General features: G+C 56.7%; 2 protein-coding genes across 3 annotated transcripts in view; one reads left to right on the top strand and one right to left on the bottom strand.

Annotated features, from left to right (window-relative positions):
• Positions 1-431: 431 nt before the first annotated feature.
• MRPL55 (mitochondrial ribosomal protein L55) lies at positions 432-9,341 on the bottom strand. Its single transcript, XM_075315896.1, has 3 exons — positions 9,206-9,341; positions 6,774-6,969; positions 432-4,153 (listed from the first exon to the last, which is right to left on the bottom strand). The coding sequence occupies exons 1-3, from the start codon at positions 9,259-9,261 to the stop codon at positions 4,001-4,003; spliced, it is 405 nt and encodes a 134-aa protein (XP_075172011.1). The 5' UTR covers positions 9,262-9,341; the 3' UTR covers positions 432-4,000.
• Positions 9,342-9,416: 75 nt separating this feature from the next.
• Positions 9,417-16,327, top strand: part of GUK1 (guanylate kinase 1) — a 54,875-nt gene continuing 47,964 nt past the window's right edge. Inside the window, exon 1 of one of the 2 annotated variants that reach the window (XM_075316929.1) lies at positions 9,417-9,580. Coding sequence is in view for 1 of the 2 variants with exons in the window: in XM_075316927.1 (XP_075173042.1) it covers positions 9,541-9,580 (40 nt within the window). In the remaining variant the exon portion in view is untranslated. The remainder of the gene's footprint in view (positions 9,581-16,327) is intronic. The other variant, XM_075316927.1, reaches the window with a different exon arrangement.

Genomic DNA, 16,327 nt, shown 5'->3' on the forward strand with positions numbered 1-16,327 from the left:
TCAGTAATGGCGGCTGTGGTGTGTGGGGAGCTGGTGATTGCTGTATGAGCTCAGTAATGGCAGCTGTGGTATGTGGGGAGCTGGTGATTGCTGTATGAGCTCAGTAATGGCGGCTGTGGTGTATGTGTTGCTGGTGATTGCTGTATGAGCTCAGTAATGGCGGCGGTGGTGTGTGGGGAGCTGGTAGTTGCTGTGTGAGCTCAGTAATGGCGGCTGTGGTGTGTGGGGAGCTGGTAGTTGCTGTATGAGCTCAGTAGTGGCAGTTGTGGTGTGTGGAGAGCTGGTGATTGCTGTATGAGCTCAATAATGGCGGCGGTGGTCTGCGGGGAGCTGGTAGTTGCTGTATGAGCTCAGTAATGGCGGTTGTGATGTGTGGAGACTGAAAGTTCAGGAGAAAAGACGGTGTGCAAAATAACAGGGATACACCTGTATAACAGTACAAAAAGGTCTTTATTTATAACATATTATGTGGACACAAACATGTTAAAACCACTTAAAAAGGCGTATAGAGCCTATATAAATCATTTTATCCCCTGTAAAGGATAAACAACATCCCCCTGGCACAATAAAGAGGTCACAAGGTTAGCCCAGTCAGGCTGTAGCTGATATAAAGTGGATCCTAGTAATACAGCATTATGATAGATTTAAATGTGTTAGTTTGGGACGGCAAATGTAGTTACCCAGAGCAGCATAGATCACAATAACAATGCAGGGTAACAGCATAGATAGTAACCCAGACAACATAAAGCTGATAGTGATATAACCACCAAGTACCATAGATCCCCCAAGAAAGTCACAAGGTTAACCTGGTAAGGCTGTAGCTAATACATAGGAGATCCTAGTAATGCAATATCATGATAGATATAAACAGCAGATGTAATTACCCCAAGTAGTATAACCACCATAGATCATAATAGCAGTACTGGGTATCACTGCAATAGTGGCCCAGATAACATAAAAGCTGATAGTGGTATAGCCACCAAGTACTATAGATCACAATAACAGTACAGGGTATTAACATGAATAGAAGCCCAAACAGCATAAAGCTGATATAAACGTGTTAAAATACACAGGAAGATCACTTGCATAGGGTAAGACAATCACCAGGATATCTTTACAAAGTAACAGCATAGATAACAGCCCAGAAAATACAAAGAGCCCAGGATAATCAGATTACCAGCCCATACTGAGGACACCATGTAGAGATTCAAATAATAGCCAGGGTGGAGTGGAAGAGTCCCCACGCATATCGCTGTCCCCTAGGACAGCTTCATCAGGGGTAGGATGTGTGGAGACTGGTAGTTGCTGTATGAGCTCAGTAATGGCGGCTGTGGTGTGTGGAGAGCTGGTAGTTGCTGTATGAGCTCAGTAATGGCAGCTGTGGTGTGTGGGGAGCTGGTAGTTGCTGTATGAGCTCAGTAATGGCGGCTGTGGTGTGTGGGGAGCTGGTAGTTGCTGTATGAGCTCAGTAATGGCAGCTGTGGTGTGTGGGGAGCTGGTAGTTGCTGTATGAGCTCAGTAATGGCGGTTGTGGTGTGTGGGGAGCTGGTAGTTGCTGTATGAGCTCAGTAATGGCGGCTGTGGTGTTCGGGGAGCTGGTGGTTGCTGTGTGAGCTCAGTAATGGCGGCGGTGGTGTTTGGGGAGCTGGTAGTTGCTGTGTGAGCTCAGTAATGGTGGCTGTGGTGTGTGGGGAGCTGGTAGTTGCTGTGTGAGCTCAGTAATGGCAGCTGTGGTATGTGGGGAGCTGGTGATTGCTGTATGAGCTCAGTAATGGCGGCTGTGGTGTGTGGGGAGCTGGTAGTTGCTGTGTGAGCTCAGTAATGGCGGCGGTGGTGTTTGGGGAGCTGGTAGTTGCTGTGTGAGCTCAGTAATGGTGGCTGTGGTGTGTGGGGAGCTGGTAGTTGCTGTGTGAGCTCAGTAATGGCAGCTGTGGTATGTGGGGAGCTGGTGATTGCTGTATGAGCTCAGTAATGGCGGCTGTGGTGTGTGGGGAGCTGGTGATTGCTGTATGAGCTCAGTAATGGTGGCTGTGGTGTGTGGAGAGCTGGTAGTTGCTGTATGAGCTCAGTAATGGCGGCGGAGGTGTGTGGGAAGCTGGTAGTTGCTGTGTGAGCTCAGTAATGGTGGTGGTGGTGTGTGGGGAGCTGGTAGTTGCTGTATGAGCTCAGTAATGGCGGCTGTGGTGTGTGGGGAGCTGGTGATTGCTGTATGAGCTCAGTAATGGCGGCTGTGGTGTGTGGGGAGCTGGTAGTTGCTGTGTGAGCTCAGTAATGACTGCTGTGGTGTGTGGGGAGCTGGTAGTTGTATGAGCTCAGTAGTGGCAGCTGTGGTGTGTGGAGAGCTGGTAGTTGCTGTGTGAGATCAGAAATGGCAGCTGTGGTGTGTGGAGAGCTGGTAGTTGCTGTGTGAGCTCAGTAATGGTGGCTGTGGTGTGTGGAGAGCTGGTGATTGCTGTATGAGCTCAGTAATGGCGGCTGTGGTGTGTGAGGAGCTGGTAGTTGCTGTATGAGCTCAGTAATGGCGGTTGTGGTGTGTGGAGACTGGTAGTTGCTGTATGAGCTCAGTAATGGCGGCTGTGGTGTGTGGGGAGCTGGTAGTTGCTGTATGAGCTCAGTAATGGCAGCTGTGGTGTGTGGGGAGCTGGTAGTTGCTGTATGAGCTCAGTAATGGCGGCTGTGGTGTGTGGGGAGCTGGTAGTTGTTGTATGAGCTCAGTAATGGCGGCTGTGGTGTATGTGTTGCTGGTGCTTGCTGTATGAGCTCAGTAATGGCGGCTGTGGTGTGTGGGGAGCTGATAGTTGTTGTATGAGCTCAGTAATGGCGGCTGTGGTGTGCGGGGAGCTGGTGGTTGCTGTGTGAGCTCAGTAATGACGGCGGTGGTGTGTGGGGAGCTGGTAGTTGCTGTGTGAGCTCAGTAATGGTGGCTGTGGTGTGTGGGGAGCTGGTAGTTGCTGTGTGAGCTCACTAATGGTGGCTGTGGTGTGTGGAGATCTGGTAGTTGCTGTGTGAGCTCACTAATGGTGGCTGTGGTGTGTGGAGATCTGGTAGTTTGCTGTGTGAGCTCAGTAATGGTGGCTGTGGTGTGTAGAGATCTGGTAGTTTGCTGTGTGAGCTCAGTAATGGTGGCGGTGGTGTGTGGGGAGCTGGTAGTTGCGGTGTGAGCTCAGTAATGGCGGCGGTGGTGTGTGGGGAGCTGGTAGTTGCTGTGTGAGCAGCTGGTAGTTGCTATGTGAGCTCAGTAATGGCGGCTGTGGTGTGTGGGGAGCGGATAGTTGTTATATGAGCTCAGTAATGGCGGTAGTGGTGTGTGGGGAGCTGGTAGTTGCTGTGTGAGCTCAGTAATGGCGGCGGTGGTGTGTGGGGAGCTGGTAGTTGCTGTGTGAGCAGCTGGTAGTTGCTATGTGAGCTCAGTAGTGGCAGCTGTGGTGTGTGGAGAGCTGGTAGTTGCTGTGTGAGATCAGAAATGGCAGCTGTGGTGTGTGGAGAGCTGGTAGTTGCTGTGTGAGCTCAGTAATGGCGGCTGTGGTGTGTGGGGAGCTGGTAGTTGCTGTATGAGCTCAGTAGTGGCAGCTGTGGTGTGTGGAGAGCTGGTGATTGCTGTATGAGCTCAGGAATGGCGGCGGTGGTCTGCGGGGAGCTGGTAGTTGCTGTATGAGCTCAGTAATGGCGGTTGTGGTGTGTGGAGACTGGTAGTTGCTGTATGAGCTCAGTAATGGCGGCGGTGGTCTGCGGGGAGCTGGTAGTTGCTGTGTGAGCTCAGAAATGGCGGCGGTGGTGTGAGGGGAGCTGGTAGTTGCTGTGTGAGCTCAGTAATGGCGGCGGTGGTGTGTGAGGAGCTGGTAGTTGCTGTGTGAGCTCAGTAATGGCGGCGGTGGTGTGAGGAGCTGGTAGTTGCTGTGTCAGCTCAGTAATGGCGGTGGTGGTGTGCACAGTCAGACACAACTCCATGTTGAGCACAGAATTGGTTTATTACGTCCCCCCCCCTCGCTCATTTTCCTGATCACTTCTTCTTCCAGAACTGACTGTATTCCTCCGGGTTAAAGTCGTCGTACACTTCCTTCTCCTTCTTGGCACCGGTCTTCCGGATCTGGTTCCTCTGACGCACTCGGGCTTTCCGCTCGTCTTCTGACAACGTGCTGATGTCTATGGGCATCTGAAGAAAGAATAGACACCGCAGGTCAACACACAGAGGGGGGGAGGGAGGGCAACACACACAGAGGGCGGCGGGGAGAGGGATGGCAACACACACAGAGGGCGGCGGGGAGGGGGGGGAGAGGGAGGGCAACACACACAGAGGGCCAGCGGGAAGGGAGGAGGGACATACAGAGGGCGACCCACATAGAGGACTGGAGGGAAGGCGGAAGAGTGTGGGACACACACACACACACACACACACACACACGGAGGGGGTCAACACACAGAGGGTCGGCGGGGAGGGGGGAGAGTGTGGAAGGGGACACATACAGAGGACCAACAGGGAGGGGAGAACAGTGTGGGGAGGACACACACAGAGAACCGGCGGGGAGGGGGGGGGGGGAGAGGGTTTGTGTGGGGGGGTGGGGCACACAGAGGGTTGGATGGGAGGGGGAAGAGTGAAGGCGACGCACACACAGGGCTGGCAGGGAGAAGAGTGAAGGCGACGCACACACAGGGCTGGCAGGGAGAAGAATTAAGGCGACGCACACACAGGGCTGGCAGGGAGGAGAGTGAAGGCGGCGCACACACAAGGCTGGCAGGGAGAAGAGTGAAGGCGACGCACACACAGGGCTGGCAGGGAGAAGAGTGAAGGCGACGCACACACAGGGCTGGCAGGGAGAAGAGTGAAGGCGACGCACACACAGGGCTGGCAGGGAGAAGAGTGAAGGCGACGCACACACAGGGCTGGCAGGGAGAAGAATGAAGGCGACGCACACACAGGGCTGGCAGGGAGAAGAGTGAAGGCGACGCACACACAGGGCTGGCAGGGAGAAGAGTGAAGGCGACGCACACACAGGGCTGGCAGGGAGAAGAGTGAAGGCGACGCACACACAGGGCGAAGAGTGAAGGCGACGCACACACAGGGCTGGCAGGGAGAAGAGTGAAGGCGGCGCACACACAGGGCTGGCAGGGAGGAGAGTGAAGGCAGTGCACACACAGGGCTGGCAGGGAGGAGAGTGAAGGCGGCGCACACACAGGGCTGGCAGGGAGGAGAGTGAAGGCAGTGCACACACAGGGCTGGCAGGGAGGAGAGTGAAGGCAGTGCACACACAGGGCTGGCAGAAAGGAGAGTGAAGGCAGTGCACACACAGGGCTGGCAGGGAGAAGAGTGAAGGCGACGCACACACAGGGCTGGCAGGGAGAAGAGTGAAGGCGGCGCACACACAGGGCTGGCAGGGAGGAGAGTGAAGGCGGTGCACACACAGGGCTGGCAGGGAGGAGAGTGAAGGCAGTGCACACACAGGGCTGGCAGAAAGGAGAGTGAAGGCAGTGCACACACAGGGCTGGCAGGGAGAAGAGTGAAGGCAGTGCACACACAGGGCTGGCAGGGAGGAGAGTGAAGGCAGTGCACACACAGGGCTGGCAGGGAGGAGAGTGAAGGCGGTGCACACACAGGGCTGGCAGGGAGGAGAGTGAAGGCGGTGCACACACAGGGCTGGCAGGGAGAAGAGTGAAGGCGACGCACACACAGGGCTGGCAGGGAGGAGAGTGAAGGCGACGCACACACAGGGCTGGCAGGGAGAAGAGTGAAGGCGACGCACACACAGGGCTGGCAGGGAGGAGAGTGAAGGCAGTGCACACACAGGGCTGGCAGGGAGGAGAGTGAAGGCGACGCACACACAGGGCTGGCAGGGAGGAGAGTGAAGGCGGTGCACACACAGGGCTGGCAGGGAGGAGAGTGAAGGCGACGCACACACAGGGCTGGCAGGGAGGAGAGTGAAGGCGACGCACACACAGGGCTGGCAGGGAGGAGAGTGAAGGCGACGCACACACAGGGCTGGCAGGGAGGAGAGTGAAGGCAGTGCACACACAGGGCTGGCAGGGAGGAGAGTGACGGCGGCGCACACACAGGGCTGGCAGAGAGGAGAGTGACGGCAGTGCACACACAGGGCTGGCAGGGAGGAGAGTGAAGGCGACGCACACACAGGGCTGGCAGGGAGGAGAGTGAAGGCAGTGCACACACAGGGCTGGCAGGGAGGAGAGTGACGGCGGCGCACACACAGGGCTGGCAGAGAGGAGAGTGAAGGCAGTGCACACACAGGGCTGGCAGGGAGAAGAGTGAAGGCGACGCACACACAGGGCTGGCAGGGAGGAGAGTGAAGGCGACGCACAGACAGGGCTGGCAGGGAGGAGAGTGAAGGCGACGCACACACAGGGCTGGCAGGGAGAAGAGTGAAGGCGACGCACACACAGGGCTGGCAGGGAGGAGAGTGAAGGCAGTGCACACACAGGGCTGGCAGGGAGAAGAGTGAAGGCGACGCACACACAGGGCTGGCAGGGAGAAGAGTGAAGGCGACACACACACAGGGCTGGCAGGGAGGAGAGTGAAGGCAGTGCACACACAGGGCTGGCAGGGAGAAGAGTGAAGGCAGTGCACACACAGGGCTGGCAGGGAGGAGAGTGAAGGCAGTGCACACACAGGGCTGGCAGGGAGGAGAGTGACGGCGGCGCACACACAGGGCTGGCAGAGAGGAGAGTGACGGCGGGGCACACACAGGGCTGGCAGAGAGCGGGGAGAATGAGGGCGACATACAGAAGGCGCAGGGGAAGAGCTCCTGATGCCGGCGCAGTCTTACCACCAGCATCCTCCGCGGCTCCTTGTACTCTATAGTGATGGTGGATCCGTCCGGCTGCAGCAGGAGGACGGGGTAGCTTCTCAGGAAAGTTGTGCGGCCGGAGCGCCCTATGCCGGCCCTGTTAGAGTTCTGCTCTGCAGCTGAAGTGTGAACCGGACAGGAGTCAAAACTGCGGATCACGGAACCAGGAGCAGCACTGCGAGGCGGGAACACAGGAGGAGGAACATCAGAAAACCACAGCACTGACGACAGCAGGAGGGGCAAATGCTCCCCAACGCCTGTATAATACTCCAGAGCTGCACTCATTATTCAGCCAGTGCAGTATAATACAGGAGATAACTCAGAATCAGTAATGTAATGTGTGTACACAGTGACTGCAGCAGCAGAATAGTGAGTGCAGCTCTGGAGTATAGTACAGGAGGTAACTCAGGATCAGTAATGTATGTACACAGTGACTGCACCAGCAGAATAGTGAGTGCAGCTCTGGAGTATAATACAGGAGGTAACTCAGAATCAGTAATGTAATGTGTGTACACAGTGACTGCACCAGCAGAATAGTGAGTGCAGCTCTGGAGTATAGTACAGGAGGTAACTCAGGATCAGTAATGTATGTACACAGTGACTGCACCAGCAGAATAGTGAGTGCAGCTCTGGATTATAATACAGGAGGTAACTCAGAATCAGTAATGTAATGTGTGTACACAGTGACTGCACCAGCAGAATAGTGAGTGCAGCTCTGGAGTATAATACAGGAGGTAACTCAGGATCAGTAATGTATGTACACAGTGACTGCACCAGCAGAATAGTGAGTGCAGCTCTGGAGTATAATACAGGATGGAACTCAGGATCAGTAATGTATGTACACAGTGACTGCACCAGTAGAATAGTGAGTGCAGCTCTGGAGTATAATACAGGAGGTAACTCAGGATCAGTAATGTATGTACACAGTGACTGCACCAGCAGAATAGTGAGTGCAGCTCTGGAGTATAATACAGGAGGTAACTCAGGATCAGTAATGTATGTACGCAGTGACTGCACCAGTAGAATAGTGAGTGCAGCTCTGGAGTATAATACAGGAGGTAACTCAGGATCAGTAATGTATGTACACAGTGACTGCACCAGCAGAATAGTGAGTGCAGCTCTGGAGTATAATACAGAAGGTAACTCAGGATCAGTAATGTATGTACACAGTGACTGCACCAGCAGAATAGTGAGTGCAGCTCTGGAGTATAATACAGGAGGTAACTCAGGATCAGTAATGTAATGTATGTACACAGTGACTGCACCAGCAGAATAGTGAGTGCAGCTCTGGAGTATAATACAGGAGGTAACTCAGGATCAGTAATGTATGTACACAGTGACTGCACCAGCAGAATAGTGAGTGCAGCTCTGGAGTATAATACAGGAGGTAACTCAGGATCAGTAATGTATGTACACAGTGACTGTACCAGCAGAATAGTGAGTGCAGCTCTGGAGTATAATACAGGAGGTAACTCAGGATCAGTAATGTATGTACACAGTGACTGCACCAGCAGAATAGTGAGTGCAGCTCTGGAGTATAATACAGGAGGTAACTCAGGATCAGTAATGTAAGTACACAGTGACTGCACCAGCAGAATAGTGAGTGCAGCTCTGGAGTATAATACAGGAGGTAACTCAGGATCAGTAATGTAATGTATGTACACAGTGACTGCACCAGCAGAATAGTGAGTGCAGCTCTGGAGTATAATACAGGAGGTAACTCAGGATCAGTAATGTAATGTATGTACACCGTGACTACAGCAGCAGAATAGTGAGTGCAGCTCTGGAGTATAATACAGGAGGTAACTCAGGATCAGTAATGTATGTACACAGTGACTGTACCAGCAGAATAGTGAGTGCAGCTCTGGAGTATAATACAGGAGGTAACTCAGGATCAGTAATGTATGTACATAGTGACTGCACCAGCAGAATAGTGAGTGCAGCTCTGGAGTATAATACAGGAGGTAACTCAGGATCAGTAATGTAAGTACACAGTGACTGCACCAGCAGAATAGTGAGTGCAGCTCTGGAGTATAATACAGGAGGTAACTCAGGATCAGTAATGTAATGTATGTACACAGTGACTGCACCAGCAGAATAGTGAGTGCAGCTCTGGAGTATAATACAGGAGGGAACTCAGGATCAGTAATGTATGTACACAGTGACTGCACCAGCAGAATAGTGAGTGCAGCTCTGGAGTATAATACAGGAGGTAACTCAGGATCAGTAATGTAATGTATGTACACAGTGACTGCACCAGCAGAATAGTGAGTGCAGCTGTGGAGTAAAATACAGGAGGTAACTCAGGATCAGTAATGTATGTACACAGTGACTGCACCAGCAGAATAGTGAGTGCAGCTCTGGAGAATAACGCTAAATGCGGCGCTGTTCGGGCAGATATGAGCAGTTACCGGAGGAGGGCGCTGATGCTGTGGATCGTGCGGCTCGTCCTCACCAGTGCGGCCATCGGAGGTCACCTCTGCATCTAAAGAAACAGGAGAGAAACGAGGAGGAAACGCATGCAAGGAAAATGTCGGCATCTGACGTCATCACTGTGCGCCCTGTCATAAACACTACAGCCGCCATGTTATTGGAGCCCGGAGGTTAGAGGAAGTGACGTTCCCCAGACCGCATTTTAAGGACCGGGCGTCACTATGGTGACAGGACACGACCATTAGGCTGTGGCACTCCTCGCTGCAAAATCCCGTGCACGCGGCTCCGCCCCTCAGTCCAGACTGATGCGTCCATGAATCGGGGGAGACTCCTGAGAGCCGCAGTGTCTGCAGGTACGAACCCCCCCCCCCCCGGAGAATGGTGCGGCCCGGTGTATGTAAGAAAGCCCCCCCCCCCATCCCGGAGAATGGTCTGCCCCCCCTGTATATAACGAGGCCGCCTGCTCCCCCAGTTATGTCTGCCCCCCCCCCCCCCCCCCCCTGTATATAATGAGGCCGCCTGCTCCCCCAGTTATGGTCGGCCCCCCCCCCCCCCCTCCCCTGTATATAATGAGGCTGCCTGCTCCCCCAGTTATGGTCTGCCCCCCCCCCTGTATATAATGAGGCTGCCTGCTCCCCCAGTTATGGTCTGCCCCCCCCCCTGTATATAATGAGGCTGCCTGCTCCCCCAGTTATGTCTGCCCCCCCCCCCCCCCCCCCTGTATATAATGAGGCCGCCTGCTCCCCCAGTTATGCTCTGCCACCCCCCCCCCCTGTATATAATGAGGCCGCCTGCTCCCCCAGTTATGGTCTGCCCCCCCCCCTGTATATAATGAGGCCGCCTGCTCCCCCCAGTTATGGTCTGCCCCCCCCTGTATATAATGAGGCTGCCTGCTCCACCAGTTATGGTCTGCCCCCCCCCCTGTATATAATGAGGCTGCCTGCTCCCCCAGTTATGGTCTGCCCCCCCCTGTATATAATGAGGCCGCCTGCTCCCCCAGTTATGGTCTGCCCCCCCTGTATATAATGAGGCTGCCTGCTCCCCCAGTTATGGTCTGCCCCCCCCCCTGTATATAATGAGGCCGCCTGCTCCCCCAGTTATGGTCTGCCCCCCCCCCTGTATATAATGAGGCCGCCTGCTCCCCCCAGTTATGGTCTGCCCCCCCCTGTATATAATGAGGCTGCCTGCTCCCCCAGTTATGGTCTGCCCCCCCCTGTATATAATGAGGCCGCCTGCTCCCCCAGTTATGGTCTGCCCCCCCCCCTGTATATAATGAGGCTGCCTGCTCCCCCAGTTATGGTCTGCCCCCCCTCTGTATATAATGAGGCCGCCTGCTCCCCCAGTTATGGTCTGCCCCCCCCCCTGTATATAATGAGGCCGCCTGCTCCCCCAGTTATGTCTGCCCCCCCCCCTGTATATAATGAGGCCGCCTGCTCCCCCAGTTATGGTCTGCCCCCCCCCCCCTCCCCTGTATATAATGAGGCTGCCTGCTCCCCCAGTTATGGTCTGCCCCCCCCCCCTGTATATAATGAGGCTGCCTGCTCCACCAGTTATGGTCTGCCCCCCCCCCTGTATATAATGAGGCCGCCTGCTCCCCCAGTTATGGTCTGCCCCCCCCCCTGTATATAATGAGGCCGCCTGCTCCCCCAGTTATGGTCTGCCCCCCCTCTGTATATAATGAGGCCGCCTGCTCCCCCAGTTATGGTCTGCCCCCCCCCCTGTATATAATGAGGCCGCCTGCTCCCCCAGTTATGGTCTGCCCCCCCCCCTGTATATAATGAGGCCGCCTGCTCCCCCAGTTATGGTCTGCCCTCCCCCTGTATATAATGAGACCGCCTGCTCCCCCAGTTATGGTCTGCCCCCCCCTGTGTATAATGAGGCTGCCTGCTCCCCCAGTTATGGTCTGCCCCCCCCCCCCCTGTATATAATGAGGCTGCCTGCTCCCCCAGTTATGGTCTGCCCCCCCTGTATATAATGAGGCCGCCTGCTCCCCCAGTTATGGTCTCCCTCCCCCTGTATATAATGAGGCTGCCTGCTCCCCCAGTTATGTCTGCCCCCCCTGTATATAATGAGGCCGCCTGCTCCCCCCAGTTATGGTCTGCCCCCCCCTGTATATAATGAGGTCGCCTGCTCCCCCAGTTATGGTCTGCCCCCCCCCCTGTATATAATGAGGCTGCCTGCCCCCCCAGTTATGTCTGCCCCCCCCTCTGTATATAATGAGGCCGCCTGCTCCCCCAGTTATGTCTGCCCCCCCCTCTGTATATAATGAGACCGCCTGCTCCCCCAGTTATGGTCTGCCCCCCCCTCTGTATATAATGAGGCTGCCTGCTCCCCCAGTTATGGTCTGCCCCCCCCCCTGTATATAATGAGGCCACCTGCTCCCCCAGTTATGGTCTTCCCCCCCCCTGTATATAATGAGGCCGCCTGCTCCCCCAGTTATGGTATGCCCCCCCCCCTGTATATAATGAGGCCGCCTGCTCCCCCAGTTATGGTATGCCCCCCCCCCTGTATATAATGAGGCCGCCTGCTCCCCCAGTTATGTCTGCCCCCCCCCTCTGTATATAATGAGGCCGCCTGCTCCCCCAGTTATGGTCTGCCCCCCCCCCCTGTATATAATGAGGCCGCCTGCTCCCCCAGTTATGGTCTGCCCCCCCCTGTATATAATGAGGCCGCCTGCTCCCCCAGTTATGGTCTCCCTCCCCCTGTATATAATGAGGCCGCCTGCCCCCCCAGTTATGGTCTGCCCCCCCCCTGTATATAATGAGGCCGCCTGCTCCCCCAGTTATGGTCTGCCCCCCCCTGTATATAATGAGGCCGCCTGCTCCCCCAGTTATGGTCTGCCCCCCCCCCTCTGTATATAATGAGGTCGCCTGCTCCCCCAGTTATGGTCTGCCCCCCCCCTGTATATAATGAGGCCGCCTGCTCCCCCAGTTATGGTCTGCCCCCCCCCCCTGTATATAATGAGGCCGCCTGCTCCCCCAGTTATGGTCTGCCCCCCCCTGTATATAACGAGGCCGCCTGCTCCCCCAGTTATGGTCTGCCCCCCCCCCTCCCCTCCCCTGTATATAATGAGGTCGCCTGCTCCCCCAGTTATGGTCTGCCCCCCCCCTCCCTGTATATAATGAGGCCGCCTGCTCCCCCAGTTATGTCTGCCCCCCCCCCCCCTCTGTATATAATGAGGCCGCCTGCTCCCCCAGTTATGGTCTGCCCCCCCCTGTATATAACGAGGCCGCCTGCTCCCCCAGTTATGGTCTGCCCCCCCCCCCCCCCCTGTATATAATGAGACCGCCTGCTCCCCCAGTTATGGTCTGCCCCCCCCCTGTATATAATGAGGCCGCCTGCTCCCCCAGTTATGGTCTGCCCCCCCCTGTATATAATGAGGCTGCCTGCTCCCCCAGTTATGGTCTGCCCCCCCCCCCTGTATATAATGAGACCGCCTGCTCCCCCAGTTATGGTCTGCCCCCCCCCCCTGTATATAATGAGGCCGCCTGCTCCCCCAGTTATGGTCTGCCCCCCCCCCCACTGTATATAATGAGGTTGCCTGCTCCCCCAGTTATGGTCTGCCCCCCCCCCCCTGTATATAACGAGGCCGCCTGCTCCCCCAGTTATGGTCTGCCCCCCCCCCCCCCTGTATATAATGAGGCTGCCTGCTCCCCCAGTTATGGTCTGCCCCCCCCCCCCCCTGTATATAATGAGGCTGCCTGCTCCCCCAGTTATGGTCTGCCCCCCCCTGTATATAATGAGGCCGCCTGCTCCCCCAGTTATGGTCTGCCCCCCCCCCCTGTATATAATGAGGCCGCCTGCTCCCCCAGTTATGGTCTGCCCCCCCCCCTGTATATAATGAGGCCGCCTGCTCCCCCAGTTATGGTCTGCCCCCCCTGTATATAATGAGGCCGCCTGCTCCCCCCAGTTATGGTCTGCCCCCCCCCCCCTGTATATAATGAGGCTGCCTGCTCCCCCAGTTATGGTCTGCCCCCCCCCCTGTATATAATGAGGCTGCCTGCCCCCCCAGTTATGGTCTGCCCCCCCCCTGTATATAATGAGGCCGCCTGCTCCCCCAGTTATGGTCTGCCTCCCCCTGTATATAATGAGGCCGCCTGCTCCCCCAGTTATGGTCTGCCCCCCCCTGTATATAATGAGGCCGCCTGCTCCCCCAGTTATGGTCTGCCCCCCCCCCTGTATATAATGAGGCCGCCTGCTCCCCCAGTTATGGTCTGCCCCCCCCCCTGTATATAATGAGGCTGCCTGCTCCCCCAGTTATGGTCTGCCCCCCCCTGTATATAATGAGGCCGCCTGCTCCCCCAGTTATGGTCTGCCCCCCCCTGTATATAATGAGGCTGCCTGCTCCCCCAGTTATGGTCTGCCCCCCCCCCCCCTGTATATAATGAGGCTGCTTGCTCCCCCAGTTATGGTCTGCCCCCCCCCTGTATATAATGAGACCGCCTGCTCCCCCAGTTATGGTCTGCCCCCCCTCTGTATATAATGAGGCCGCCTGCTCCCCCAGTTATGGTCTGCCCCCCCCCTGTATATAACGAGGCCGCCTGCTCCCCCAGTTATGGTCTGCCCCCCCCCCCCCCTGTATATAATGAGGCTGCCTGCTCCCCCAGTTATGGTCTGCCCCCCCCCCTGTAAATAATGAGGCTGCCTGCTCCCCCAGTTATGGTCTGCCCCCCCCCTGTATATAATGAGGCCGCCTGCTCCCCCCAGTTATGGTCTGCCCCCCCCCTGTATATAATGAGGCCGCCTGCTCCCCCAGTTATGGTCTGCCCCCCCCCCCTGTATATAATGAGGCTGCCTGCTCCCCCAGTTATGGTCTGCCCCCCCCCTGTATATAATGAGGCCGCCTGCTCCCCCCAGTTATGGTCTGCCCCCCCCTGTATATAATGAGGCTGCCTGCTCCCCCAGTTATGGTCTGCCCCCCCCCTGTATATAATGAGGCCGCCTGCTCCCCCCAGTTATGGTCTGCCCCCCCTGTATATAATGAGGCCGCCTGCTCCCCCCAGTTATGGTCTGCCCCCCCCTGTATATAATGAGGCCACCTGCTCCCCCAGTTATGGTCTGCCCCCCCCTGTATATAATGAGGCCGCCTGCTCCCCCAGTTATGGTCTGCCCCCCCCCTGTATATAATGAGGTCGCCTGCTCCCCCAGTTATGGTCTGCCCCCCCCCTGTATATAATGAGGCTGCCTGCCCCCCCAGTTATGGTCTGCCCCCCCCCCCCCCTGTATATAATGCGGCTGCCTGCTCCCCCAGTTATGGTCTGCTCCCCCCCTGTATATAATGAGGCTGCCTGCCCCCCCAGTTATGGTCTGCCCCCCCCCCCTGTATATAATGAGGCCGCCTGCTCCCCCAGTTATGGTCTGCCCCCCCCCTGTATATAATGAGGCTGCCTGCCCCCCCAGTTATGGTCTGCCCCCCCCCCCTGTATATAATGAGGCCGCCTGCTCCCCCAGTTATGGTCTGCTCCCCCCTGTATATAATGAGGCTGCCTGCCCCCCCAGTTATGGTCTGCCCCCCCCCTGTATATAATGAGGCCGCCTGCCCCCCCAGTTATGGTCTGCCCCCCCCACTGTATATAATGAGGCCGCCTGCTCCCCCCAGTTATGGTCTGCCCCCCCCTGTATATAATGAGGCCGCCTGCTCCCCCAGTTATGGTCTGCCCCCCCAGTTATGGTCTGCCCCCCCTGTATATAATGAGGCCGCCTGCTCCCCCAGTTATGGTCTGCCCCCCCCCTGTATATAATGAGGCTGCCTGCTCCCCCAGTTATGGTCTGCCCCCCCCTGTATATAATGAGGCCGCCTGCTCCCCCAGTTATGGTCTGCCCCCCCAGTTATGGTCTGCCCCCCCTGTATATAATGAGGCCGCCTGCTCCCCCAGTTATGGTCTGCCCCCCCTCTGTATATAATGAGGCCGCCTGCTCCCCCAGTTATGGTCTGCCCCCCCCCTGTATATAATGAGACCGCCTGCTCCCCCAGTTATGGTCTGCCCCCCCCTCTGTATATAATGAGGCCGCCTGCTCCCCCAGTTATGGTCTGCCCCCCCTCTGTATATAATGAGACCGCCTGCTCCCCCAGTTATGGTCTGCCCCCCCCTCTGTATATAATGAGGCCGCCTGCTCCCCCAGTTATGGTCTGCCCCCCTCTGTATATAATGAGGCCGCCTGCTCCCCCAGGTATGGTCTGCCCCCCCCCTGTATATAATGAGGCCGCCTGCTCCCCCAGTTATGGTCTGCCCCCCCTGTATATAATGAGGCCGCCTGCTCCCCCAGTTATGGTCTGCCCCCCCTCTGTATATAATGAGGCCGCCTGCTCCCCCAGTTATGGTCTGCCCCCCCCCTGTATATAATGAGACCGCCTGCTCCCCCAGTTATGGTCTGCCCCCCCCCTGTATATAATGAGACCGCCTGCTCCCCCAGTTATGGTCTGCCCCCCCCTGTATATAATGAGGCCGCCTGCTCCCCCAGTTATGGTCTGCCCCCCCAGTTATGGTCTGCCCCCCCTGTATATAATGAGGCCGCCTGCTCCCCCAGTTATGGTCTGCCCCCCCCCTGTATATAATGAGGCCGCCTGCTCCCCCAGTTATGGTCTGCCCCCCCCTGTATATAATGAGGCTGCCTGCTCCCCCAGTTATGGTCTGCCCCCCCCTGTATATAATGAGGCCGCCTGCTCCCCCAGTTATGGTCTGCCCCCCCAGTTATGGTCTGCCCCCCCTGTATATAATGAGGCCGCCTGCTCCCCCAGTTATGGTCTGCCCCCCCTCTGTATATAATGAGGCCGCCTGCTCCCCCAGTTATGGTCTGCCCCCTCCTGTATATAATGAGACCGCCTGCTCCCCCAGTTATGGTCTGCCCCCCCCTCTGTATATAATGAGGCCGCCTGCTCCCCCAGTTATGGTCTGCCCCCCTCTGTATATAATGAGACCGCCTGCTCCCCCAGTTATGGTCTGCCCCCCCCTCTGTATATAATGAGGCCGCCTGCTCCCCCAGTTATGGTCTGCCCCCCCCTCTGTATATAATGAGGCCGCCTGCTCCCCCAGTTATGGTCTGCCCCCCCCTGTATATAATGAGACCGCCTGCTCCCCCAGTTATGGTCTGCCCCCCCC

The sequence above is a fragment of the Anomaloglossus baeobatrachus genome, chromosome 6 (assembly GCF_048569485.1).
Source record: "Anomaloglossus baeobatrachus isolate aAnoBae1 chromosome 6, aAnoBae1.hap1, whole genome shotgun sequence".
Classification (NCBI taxonomy): Eukaryota; Metazoa; Chordata; class Amphibia; order Anura; family Aromobatidae; genus Anomaloglossus; species Anomaloglossus baeobatrachus.